The sequence below is a fragment of the Phyllostomus hastatus genome, unplaced genomic scaffold, assembly GCF_019186645.2.
Source record: "Phyllostomus hastatus isolate PE091 unplaced genomic scaffold, TTU_PhHast_1.1 phas_contig_86, whole genome shotgun sequence".
Taxonomy (NCBI): domain Eukaryota; kingdom Metazoa; phylum Chordata; class Mammalia; order Chiroptera; family Phyllostomidae; genus Phyllostomus; species Phyllostomus hastatus.
In genome coordinates this window covers 1,658,524-1,670,496 of record NW_025333977.1, presented here as the reverse complement: position 1 = coordinate 1,670,496, position 11,973 = coordinate 1,658,524, and the positions used below count along the sequence as shown (strand labels likewise).

The 11,973-nt window shown below is 43.6% G+C and overlaps 1 protein-coding gene across 1 annotated transcript in view; it reads right to left on the bottom strand.

Moving 5' to 3' along the window:
• Nucleotides 1–7,909: 7,909 nt before the first annotated feature.
• Nucleotides 7,910–11,973, bottom strand: part of CYYR1 (cysteine and tyrosine rich 1) — an 87,696-nt gene continuing 83,632 nt past the window's right edge. The window contains exon 4 of the mRNA XM_045852086.1: nucleotides 7,910–10,600. Coding sequence (XP_045708042.1) covers nucleotides 10,467–10,600 — 134 coding nt within the window. The 3' untranslated portion in view covers nucleotides 7,910–10,466. The remainder of the gene's footprint in view (nucleotides 10,601–11,973) is intronic.

Sequence of the window (11,973 nt, the reverse complement as noted above, 5' to 3'; positions counted from 1 at the left end):
GCGGCACTTGGGGCAGGACGAGTCTCTGTTAAACGGGATTGTCTCCGGTGGTGGTGGTGATACCAGCCCTCACTGGGAATCATGCCCACTAGGGGAAGTAGTATAGACATGAAATAGAAGAGAAAGGGGGTAGATTTTTGAGATGGTCACTTCCCATTTAAGAACTCTGGGTTTCAATCTAACCTTTTTCTTATTAAAGCATTTGGGCAACTACATTCTAAACCTTGGCTTGTGCTTCTGGAAAACATACTGAACAATGAACTCTACATATGCATTTACTGAGTGCCTGTGCTGCCCCAGGTGTTCCACTGGGTGCTGGGTGTGGAGTTATATGTTAAACAGGCAGGTCCCTGGTCTCAGGGAGCTTGCAGGCCAGTGGAGAAGGGGGACAGAATGGAAGCAAGGAAACAAACAATATTTAATTACATCATGGAATAGGGCAACACGGGAAATATTGATGCAGAGTACAGGTCATGGGTAGTTGGTGACTTACTCAAATCAGGTTGTGAGAAAAGCCTTATCTGATGATCTGGTGTTTAAACTAAAACTTGAACAGTGAAAAAGACAGGGATCAGCGCATGCAAAGGTCCTGAGGTTGAAAAGAGCATGACAGTAACAACCCTCACCGACAATTGTGCAGAGAAGAGGCACAATGTGGTGGATAAGAGTACGGGCATCAGGGTCTTGCTGCTGGCCCCCAAGGTGGCTCACCCCCAGTGACTGTGAACAAACCTCTTTTCAGTGTCTATTTTCTCACTTAAAAAATTAACAGTGTTACATAAGAATATTCTTACGGTGCCTTATAGCTCTGAGTCTATGTGAATCTTTTCATTGGCATGTTCATTTCGGAGAGCTGCCATGTGGTCATTTATTAGTCCCTCATAGTATCACAGAACTAAAAAATGCTCTCAGATCATTCAGTCTCACACCTTCATTTTGTTTTTAAGAGCATAGTGGCTCTGGAGAATCCTTCATTGTCCTGGAGCTGGTTAGTGATAGAGCCGAGATTAGAATTCAGGTTTCCAACTTACTCTGTCAAACAAATTTGTAATGAAATCCAGGGAAGTTGAGAAAAGACTCTGGTTTATTCTATTAAATGCCTCACATGAAGACTTTTTTTTAAGAATGAGTATTTTAATCAGGCCAAGAGAAGAACGGCACACACGAACCGAGTCATTTGAAGAAAGCGAACTGAGCAGTGTGGGCCGAGTTGAGGGAAACTACAAGGGGTATGGCAGATCCCCAGGCTAGTGTCAGTGGGGAAGCTTTACTGGCCTTTGGCCTGAGTGAGCCAGAGGAGAGAGTTAACAGAAATAGCTGTTTGGAGAAGGCATCCCATGGGCATTGAGATTTTTGTTTGAGAGGCGGAGCCCCCCCAATTTTCCCAGTGATAATTCTATCCTTAGTTTCCATCTTCCTTCTGATCTCCTGGGTTGGCTCCCTATTGACCAAACTCCACCAGAAGCCCAGTAAGCAAGGGAGTTCATCCATGCAGGTTACGTAGCGTGACTCCTGGGGCAGAGATGGGGAAGGGGAAGGGGTGGAAATTGGACCTGAAAGGGCAAGGGGGAAGGTATGCAAAAGAGAAAGATTTAATACACTTTGCTCACACCACACTTTTGTGTCTTATGTTACCATATATTCGCTTGAAATTGTTATTTACTGGAGAGACAAACGGCCCTTATTTTGGTTTCTACCGAAATATTTTTAAGAACTTGTCTATAGATAGTCAAAATGACCGTCAATTCACATAAAAAAAACTTGAAATAACATCCATCTAAGTAGTTTGCTAAAATTATTTGCTTAGTTCATTTGGATTTGGCTAAAAACACTGTAGCGCTACTTTATGGCTACTCACAATTTCCTGGGAGGAACGGGTTTGTGACTGAAGTCATTGTATCGCGTGTGGTGCAGAAAGCAGCTGCCCGTGGTAAGCGCGTCCTGCCCACTCCGGTGCGTCTGGAAGACTGAATGGTGGAGCAGGTCCCCCGAGGGTTTACTTGCATGAGATTCTAAGCCTCCTGGGCAGGGTTCACGTACAGGAGGAAAGAGCCAGAATTATGTTCCCATAACATGTTCCAATGTATAGAGATGAGTTAATTTTCTTATGAAAAGAGTACAATTTGTCTTCAAGCTCTTTCCTTACAGACCCATGTCTAAGTCTGAGGAACAGGACAGGATATTATGTCAAAGCTGAAAGCACTGTTTTCGGAAAATAGCCCCTGAGATATTAGAACATGAAGTATTGCTGCTAAGAGCCTAATGTCTTCAGTAACAGGAAAAGAGGTATTTTCCCATTTAGCTCGGAGTGCAACATTTTCTTGGGTTGCTGAGGAATGGAGAGAGCACTGGAAGCTCTGCCATATAGGAGACTCTACCTTTGCAGTGGCCCAGGCCTAGGGGCGTGTGTGTCCCAGTTCTACTGGCATCTGTGGCCGAAGGCTTTCGACCACAGCTGGAGGCAGACACAGCATCCTAGGCCTGCTCCACGATGGCTCTGCCCTGCGGTAGTGACACTGTAACATGAAAGCTCCTGCAGTGACAGGGATACTGGTGGCTGGGCACAGCAAACCAATTCACACATTTTAACGGTGGTTTGCAGCAGCACAGCTGTGGCAAGTGACCTTCATGCAGTCTAGTGGGAGGTGCATGCTTAGCCAATGACATCAGTAAAGGAGAGCTTGGAAAAAAACCCTGGAAGATGGAACCTGGTAACTGAAAGGCCTTAAAAAACACCTTCTGGAGACTCCCATCAGTTGCGCATTGTAGGAGCTTAGAAGTCCTGCTTCCAGAAGCAAACAAGACCCAAGATGGAGAAATATTATTATTTATTAGATTCCTGTGGCTGGAGAAATGCTGACTTCATAAATATTTTAATTTTGACATTCATGTATACATGGCTTTGTGCTGGACAAAAACTATTTTATTCTTCATTACTATAGAACTCTACTGTTTATGCAGAATTATCCAGAAGACTACTATTAACTTTTTTCTCATTTACAAATTTTTTCTTAAGTATCCTAACATATTATTATTGTCTAGTCTAACATTTTATTGCTTACAAACTTTTTCTTTAAAAATTCCACAGAAATCTTCAGTTTCTAAAACAATGTATAACAGAAAACCAACAACCAATTCTACAGAGATATGTACAAAGCAGACACCAATTTTTGAAATTTTCATTCATGTTTACCAACATTCAAGACTGTCCCTTTGAAATTAATTAAAACTTCACATCCTTTTGCAGGGCGCCCTTTCCTGATCCCTTTCCCATAACTACGGACTCACTCCTTTGCTCTGATCAAGCGGAAATCTAGAGCATCCACGGAAGTTTGCAGTGGTTTCTATGCTGGAAAAGGTCATGAGCTGGAAGGTAACTGGGTGCAGTTGTTTGCTGGGGCCGGGCGCTGTAGCAGAATGGAAAGCATCCCTCTACTCTCTGTTTCATCCGTGCTGTCCGCAGACACTGGCACTAATGGGGACTCGATGAATTGCAACAGTAGGACAAGGTGAAGAACTAGAATGTGAGTCATGAACCTGGTCCAAACGTGCAATCGTCCGCCTGGACATGAAGCCACGGAAAAGTGGTGTCACGATCAGCTCCAGGAGTACCACGGGGAGCTCTTCCAGGCCACGAGGAGATATGGAGATATTTCTTTGCAGCATTAAAAGTTTATTCTCACTGAAAGGTTTTTTTAGGATCAAGAAATGATGCATGTACAATTTCTAAACCAACAGAATGGGGAGATAATAATACATCATGAAACTGGAAGATGGAATGTAATTAAATGGGCAGTGTTTAGAACCGCTCAGGGCACCAACCTTTTCCTCCCTCTGCCACCCCCTCCCAAAACACAGTTGTGATTATTATGATTTAAGGAAACATATTTGTAGGGATGATTTCATTAAGAACCAGTCTTTTTGCAATGATATTACTGCTTTTCATAACTTCAATAAATGCACTTTTGCCCTTTGTACATATTAAACAATAATAGCACAAAAGCTGGTAGCCATTTCCAACAGTGTTAGTCTTTTTTGTTTCATTTCAGAGTGTTCACTGGTGTGTTCTGGACATTCCCCGAAGAAACTGCAATGTGAAAACTGTGGCACCTTATTTAAACGTCTTCAGTGAATTCTTTGGACACTGCTTCCTAAATCTAAATTACATTAGAATCCTCGTTATGGAAATGTGATTTAGGAGGCAATTCTTCTCTGATATTTGGTTGGTAATCTTTTTATGTAAAAAATAAACTGATTTTTGATCTGAAGAATTATAAAAGGGCCTCTCCCAAACTGGCACTTTGTCTTGTTGTCAGTCTGCGAATCCGTCAAGATGAGCACACTCACTTACTTGAGTGGATGTGTGTTAACACTGTGTTTAGTGACACAGCCCAACTGTGTCTGGATGGATGCGTATCATCCGTTATAAACCAATAAGTCATCCCCCTTTTGTTCAGTTCTCTAGCCCACCTCTTGGAGTATGGACCACACTTAGAATATGCTGCTCACTATGAACTATCTTTCTCTAATTCTTCAAGTTATTTTAACATTCTTTAGTATCAACTATGATTTGCTGACTTAATATATTCAATCATTTACTTCCTATTCCACATATCATTTAACTCCCCACTGGGGATTACAAATGTCCAGGAGATAATCCTAGCTCTCAAAAAACTTGCGGTCTCATGGGGGAGACAGACACGGAGCACATCTGTGACAAGGCATGTAAGAGCAGAGCAAAATAAGTGCAAAAAGGACAGAGGTGGAATCCATTAAATGTTTTTAAAATGTAATTTTTAATGTATTTTTTCCATTACTATTTAGTCCTCTTATACCTACCCCCCCATTCTGACTGGAAAAAATGATCAGACCCCTCCTCAGAGTACAAGCCCTTAAGCTACAGAAGAAGCAAGAGGCCTATTCCCAGGCAAGTAGATGAAGAAGTTTGTCTTGTGTGTGCAGGTGGCGGTGAGACACCTAGGAGCGGGCCTCCAGATGCGTGTTCACAGGCAAAGCAGAAGGAATCCAACTACTGAACTGCTTCCAAGTTGTTCCCAGACCAAGAAGAAGATAATATACAAGATGTGCAATAATGAAGACACTAACTTACAATAAGAAACAAAAATGGGAAAATCAGATCACTTGGTTTTCTTTGGATTTTCGTAAGAAAAAATGTAAATGATCCATCTTTCAGGCGATGGAAACATCATGAGAGCCCTTAGTCACTTACTGCCCACGACCAAATGTGATCTGGAAAACGATTCCCCTGCCTCCTCTTCACGCCACGCAGTGGCAGGAGGCACTCACTCAGACGCTGCTCCTGACTGGGTTAGAGAAGGGGAACGGAGCAGAAATAGGAATCAAAGAGTCTGACTCGGAACAATGTTTTAAAAACCAATTATGTTTAATGTACCCAGAAAAGGCAAACATTCCCAGCATGTTTCTGCAGTTCCAAACATGGCCTTGGGTTCGTTTCCCATCTTTAGTGAAGGAATTCTGGGTGAGGTAGCAACTTGATCCACTGAACACTCCTCTGGAAACTTGTTTTTGGAAATTCTTTTCTTGAAGATTAAATATTTTGGGACGAACCAGGACTACGTTAAGACTTGTTTATAAGGCGTGTGGTATACTTCGTTCCTGGCCAAAATGCAGTGTGCTTTAGGGCGGCTCAGAAATGAAGTTCATGAGAAACACAAGGCTCTGTGTCATCTTCAGTGTTTCCTAGGAACGAGGCACCAACTCAGCCAGCACGGCGCGTGAAAGCATCTGGCTCCATGCTACCCATTGGCACACTAGAAGCAATTTGATCACAGCCACGCCTGGTCCTTGGACTCTCTCAGCTGTTGAGCTGGTACACCCTTACTAGAGGGGAGATTGCCTAAACTCCACATGATGGACTTTGGGAGAATGAGAGGAAATTTCCCTGTGATGGTAGGCCGACTGCTGAGATGGCTCCTAATGCTCTCACTTTCTGGTACTTGTGCGCTGGGGTAGCCCCCTGCCCTTTTGTGAAAACTGGACCTAGTAACCTGATTGGAAGGAGTAGAACACAGCCAAAGTGCCTCCCCTCTTGCTAGCCCTAGGTTTTGCTGGCGCACTCTCTCACTCCATGCTCTGTTTGCTTGCTTGCTCTGCGGAAGCGAGCTGACATATTTGGAGTTGCCCTACGGGGAGGCCCATATGGTGAGAAACTGAGGGTGGTCTTTGGTCAGGAGCCAGGGAATAAATGAGGCCCACAGTCTGAAGCCTGCAAAGAACAGAACACCGTCAATGACCATGCGTGTGAGCGAGCTCGAGAGCGGATCCTGTCTCAGCTGCACACTGAGATGGCCACAGCCTGTGCAGTCCCGGAGCCAGAGGACTCAGCTAAGCCACATGTAGATGCTGGTTTCTGTAAAAATATGAGACAATAACTGTCTTGTCCCTAGCCACTAAGTTTGCAGGTAATTTGTTACACAGCAATGGATATCTATTACACCTGCTTAAATAAAGCAGTGGTAGGGCTTGGGGACAGACAGGGCACAAAGTTTGGAAAGGAAATAGTATATATGTATTTGTGTCTGTAGGAGTCACTGACCCAGAGAGAATTTTTATGAGGAGGGTTCTTACACATACTGTTTCTAATCATTGCGACGACCTGGCCAAGTTCATGTATTTTGCGTAGACTGAGATTACAGAAGTGCAGTTAGTTGGCTCAGAACGCATAGCGGGAAGGCAACAGAGATACGAGAGAAACCCAAGTCTCTCTTATTCAGAAGTCTTCCTTCTTTCCTCTGCATTAATGAGTCATAAGAGGCAAGGGCAGGGTTGGGACTAGGGTGGCAATGAGGGCCGCCTGTAAGATCTTTCCAATGCTAGTTCTGTCACTTTTCCTTTCTGGAGGCCCCGCCACAGTTCACACTGAATGATACTGCACAGCGGGGCTGGGCCAGCAGAGCACCGAGCAGTTCAGTTACAGGGCTTGTGGCTTGGGCCTGTGATGCAAAAGTTAAAAGGGCGCATTTCCACCAAGTTCTGCTTAAGATTCTGGTAGTCCTTAGCAGCCTCTCTGCTGATTAGCAAGATGATCACATGCCTCTGCCATTCTGGCGTTAGGTTGTTTTAATTAGGTTAAAAATAAAACAGAACCCAGAGCTCCAGCATTTGCTGGACTCACGACAGCGTGGTGTGCGCTGGATTACCTCAGCTACAGCCCCAGTAGGCCAACTGGGTCTGGCTAAACAAGTCGGGAGTAGGGTGGATGAGCGGAGAGTGGAGCTTTCCTCTGATGGTGGCAACAGGATTATGAAATAATAGAAGAGTGCTCCTCTGCCCCACACCTTAGGGAGACGTGGGTGGCCCCAGACACTCCTGTCATGGCTTCCAGAGCTGAGCAGGGCAGCTGCAGGACTGATTAGACGCTGAGAACAGGCTGTGGTTCTGTCTCACCAGCTCCTGGGCCAGGTGCGGGGTGTCTCCTCTAGATTCGGCCCTTTAACTCATTAGCTGTTGTTAATAGCTTCCCCGCCCCTAGCCCAGAGTGGGTTTCTCACTGCTCATGGGAGCACAGGCTTGCTTCCAGAGCAGTGACCTCTTCACAGGTATTTGTGACAGACATCACCATTAACTGACGAAGTCCACCCCTGGACAAGATGCCGGGGGAGGCTTGCTCTTCAACTCCTCCCTGCTGCCTCCTTGGGTTTCGCCCAAGGGGGTTTCTAGAGCAGCACTGCCCAGGGAGGTTGCCACCAGCGACATGAGGCTGTGTAGCATTTGAAATGCGGCTAGCGAGACTGAGGAACTGGATGTGTCATTTAGTTTAATTTTAATTCGTTTACATTTCAATAACCATATGTAGCTGGTGGCTCATGTGTTGGCTAGCGCAGATCCAGAGGCTGTCATCCTTATGTTATTCTTTTGTTAATTTATTTGCTGGCTAATATTTATAGAACATGTCGTATGTGCCAGGACCATACTTTGCGTTTTGCATTCTCCACCCGATCTTCAGCAAACCCGATGAATGAGGCCCATTTTGTGATTTACGTTCTCCAGAGAAGAAAGTTGCATTTCAGAGAGACGAAGGGGCCTGTCTCACATCATGCAGGCAGGAGACAGGATTCAAACCAAAGGTGATCTGGCTCCAGTCCTGCTTTCCTGCGCGGGAGAATGAGGCTGCGTCAGCAGGAAGAGAGGGCGAAATGAAACGGACACAAGACGATTAAAATAACAGCCCTCGCTAAAATGGGTTCTTTCCTTTTATTGCTTATTGTAAACATGTTGGCCTCAGCAAATACATTGGTTTTTAAATAACCATCGTTCAAAGGTTTCACATCATATACTATCTCCCCGCCGCCAAGATGTAGCATCGATGAAAATAATCAGTGAACTCCGGAAATGTATACTGACAATGTGCACATTTATGCTATTGTGACACTAAGTACAAATAATAAAAATGGTCACCTACTGTAGGTCTACGGGTTTGTGATATATCTTCCAGGAGGCCTTAAAACAAGCCAGAGAAGAGAGATGGTGTGAACTGAAATGGCTCCTACGTGGGTAATGTTTGCAGAACGTAAGAGGTATGTAATACATGTTTATCGATGGTGAAGATGATGAGAATTCAATTTCCACTGGTCTTTTCCTCTCTGTTTTTCTTAAGAAATAGATGGTGCACTGTAGCCAAAATTCTGAGAGTCATAGGGACCCTGGCACTTGGAGCTGCACAGTTGCAGTGTGGACGGGGCCGATCACACTTGCAGAAGATAAATTAAAGCATATGTACTGTTACATTTGTGCTAAAATCACAGTCACTAGAATAGGCTGGAGCTCTTGAATGCACTGCATCTTCATAAGTAAGAAAATGATCAGTATCTAAAAACCAAGCAAGTCACTCAAAACAAATCTAGCGTTTAGATCTCACTGGCAGTCAAACTGTATTTCCGTCAGATCAGTGTATTTGTAAGTAAAATATGCTACTTGTATTAGCTACTAAATTTCCTAGCTATAAGGAGAGAACTATAGTTTATACCTTAGGGTATTTCTTTTGTTTTATCCAGCAAAATTCATAGTATTGTTTGGGGATTTCACTGAATTATGATGATGGTGTTGGTGTAAACATTTTAGATTTACTTGCAAAGTGATACAAAAAATGACTCTTCTCTTCCCAATATTTTCTCAGTGTAAATTTTAAGTACATGAAAGATCCAACATAAATGTTAAGGTCACTTGCAGAAAAACATGGCAAGTTAGATTTATTTATTAACAACTTTTACACACAAAGATAGGCACTTTATAACATTTGGATTTTGGCAAAAGGCACGATTTAATGTTGATATCTTAACCTTTCCATAAATGTGTAACTTTTCCAAGGGACTAAATTATCAAAATATATGAAAGAGAAACAGAAATTTTTCTAAGCTACCGATGAATGGAATTCCACAGAACAGAATCCAAACTTCATTTTTCCTCTTCATTTTGTAAACTTGTATATTATCATGATCGAGTTCTGAGATTTTACTTCCTGTAGAAAAAAATGGAATTATTTGGCCTCTAATATTTTAGTTTGAAGTGAAGAATTTGTTGCTTGTGGAACTTGATACTTGTTTTTACCATTGGCATAATCTTTGTCATAATACACGAAGTAAAGTCAGATGACTTTTAGGTGGCAGTCACTATCCTTGAAGATTTCTTGGTTTTGAGCAACTTTGAATCCCTTTGTCTCTGTTTTAACTTTCAAAGTAAATAGATGCGATTGAACTATTGTAGAAGTTTCCATCTTTGGAGGCATAGAAATTTACTCCGTATCTACAGAAAACATGAGCGGAACTTCTGAGGTCCACTGGGCCCTTCGACCATTTGATTTGGCAGTCCCTCCCGGAGCGTGTCTCTGACAGACAGTCAGCCAGGTCCTGCCTGAAGTCTCGGTAACGGGGAGCTTTTCGAGAGCTCCAATTGCCCTTTCTCACACTGAAACTAAAGTCCCCATAACTTCCATCCAGTGCTTCCAGTGGTATAAGGCACAGAGTAGGTTCTCACGCACTTGATCAGCATTTATTGATGAAAGAAAGAATACACAATTCTAGTTCTGACTCTTAAAGCTACATGGAATACAGAATACATGGTTTATTCGGGTAGTCCAGGCTATTTCCCTGTATCACAGAAATCTTCTCTTTTCCAGAATCAGTACTGCAACAACCCTTTCAGATATTTTATCTGTCTTCATTATTCTCCTCTGCATGTGCTTACATCAATTAGTAGGTCTCTTTAAATGTGGTTCCAGTGAACCAAACATAATACTCCAGGCGGGGTCAGCTCTGAGAAGGGTTAAAAACTCTGCCATCTCTTAGCCTGGACATTCCACTTGACACATTGTTGGACCCAACAGACGATTCCTTCCAGCAATGCTTTCCTGTCTGTTTCTGCACAGAGGCATTTGATTCTGGGCAAGATCTGTGGCTGGCACATGTTCTGTTCTGGGAGGAGAAGGATTATTTCCTTGCGTGTCCAGGATAAGGAGGGGGTGGCGACCTCTGTGCGGAAGCCGGTGGGGTCGGGGAGTAGGGGGGAGGCAGTTCTGCACGGTATTCCATCTCATGGTCGTAACTGTAGGGGGGCGGCGCCACTGAAAAAGAAAAGGAGAAGGGCATCAGGCAGGCAGCCAATATTTGAGTGCCCTCCATGTTGATGCTACCGCACTGGGTGCTTTGGGCAGGGACATAATTTTTGCCTGCAAAACTCTGAGTTTTATCAGGCTGAGGGGCACACCTACCCAGCAGGGAGAGTACTATAAAAAGTGGTGCGATTGGCCAAAGTATTTAGGGTTGGTGGCTGAGGGTGTTTCTTGGCAATCTGGTGTTGATGGGCAGAGAGAGAAGAATCTAGGGGGTAAATCAAGTTTGAGCAAAATACCAGACAGAGGAGAGCATTTTACCCAAAGAAAAAACTCTATGGAGGGGAGAAGCGGGAAAGACATTGAGGGATCTGATGGTACTATCGTCATGGTGGGCTTTGAAAATCACATAAGCAGTGAGTGATGTACAACTATCAGAAAATTTTTTGAATATGCTAGTGAATATGGGGTGAATTTGGGGTGATTGAGGTGGACCATGGAAAAGGTGAGAGAATGTAAGAGTTACGTGAGGAATTATAAAGGACTCATAGCAGTGGGGCGATCAGGTGAGAATCGTAAGAGCCCTCAGGCAGCAGAGTGCTTAGGTCCTGACTGGGTGGAGGAAGGTGTGGAGGGTGGAAGGAGGTGTTGAAGTATTGGGCACCGAGTACTGGGCTCCCATAACCAGCACGGCCATGGAGCCACTACGAGAATAAGAATTAGAAATAAAAGCGGGGGAGGGACAAGCAGGTTTGTGAATAAGGTGGACACATTTCGTTTTGTAAATCTTATTTGAAAATTTGTCTTAATTGTTATTGTAATATATGCAGTGTGTTTTGAAATGATGTTTAATGCGCTTTATTACCACTACGTATGGATGTCTTTTATGTAGTGATCTCAACCTAATCTCTAGGGTTCGAAGACAGGTACCCCTTGACTGCACCCTGTCCTTAAGAACCCAGTCATTCTGCAACATCTGAGCAGAGCCTCAGAAGCCCCCTGATGACTTGCCAGTACTTGAATCAACATCAAGATCACGATTCTACTTGGAATTTACGTGTTTAGTTGCCACTGTGAATGGAGATTAAATCACAAGTCTGGTGTCATAACAATGCTAAAACCAAAACCCCAAAACAAACAAAAAAACCCCAAAAGGCCAGGCTCTTAACATTAGAATGGGAAGATAGAACATGTGACATTTCAGCATACTTATTTCTAAGATGTCTTCTAAAACGTGCTTTTACCAGTAAGATTATGATAGTGTTCTGATGGACAGGCATGCGAAAACACTGGGCTTCATCCAATTTGCAAACACAAACCATGCTTCTGCTGGGTCCCCTTAAGTTGGCTAACTTTACCAGGAGTTTAATGGATTGAACCATTTG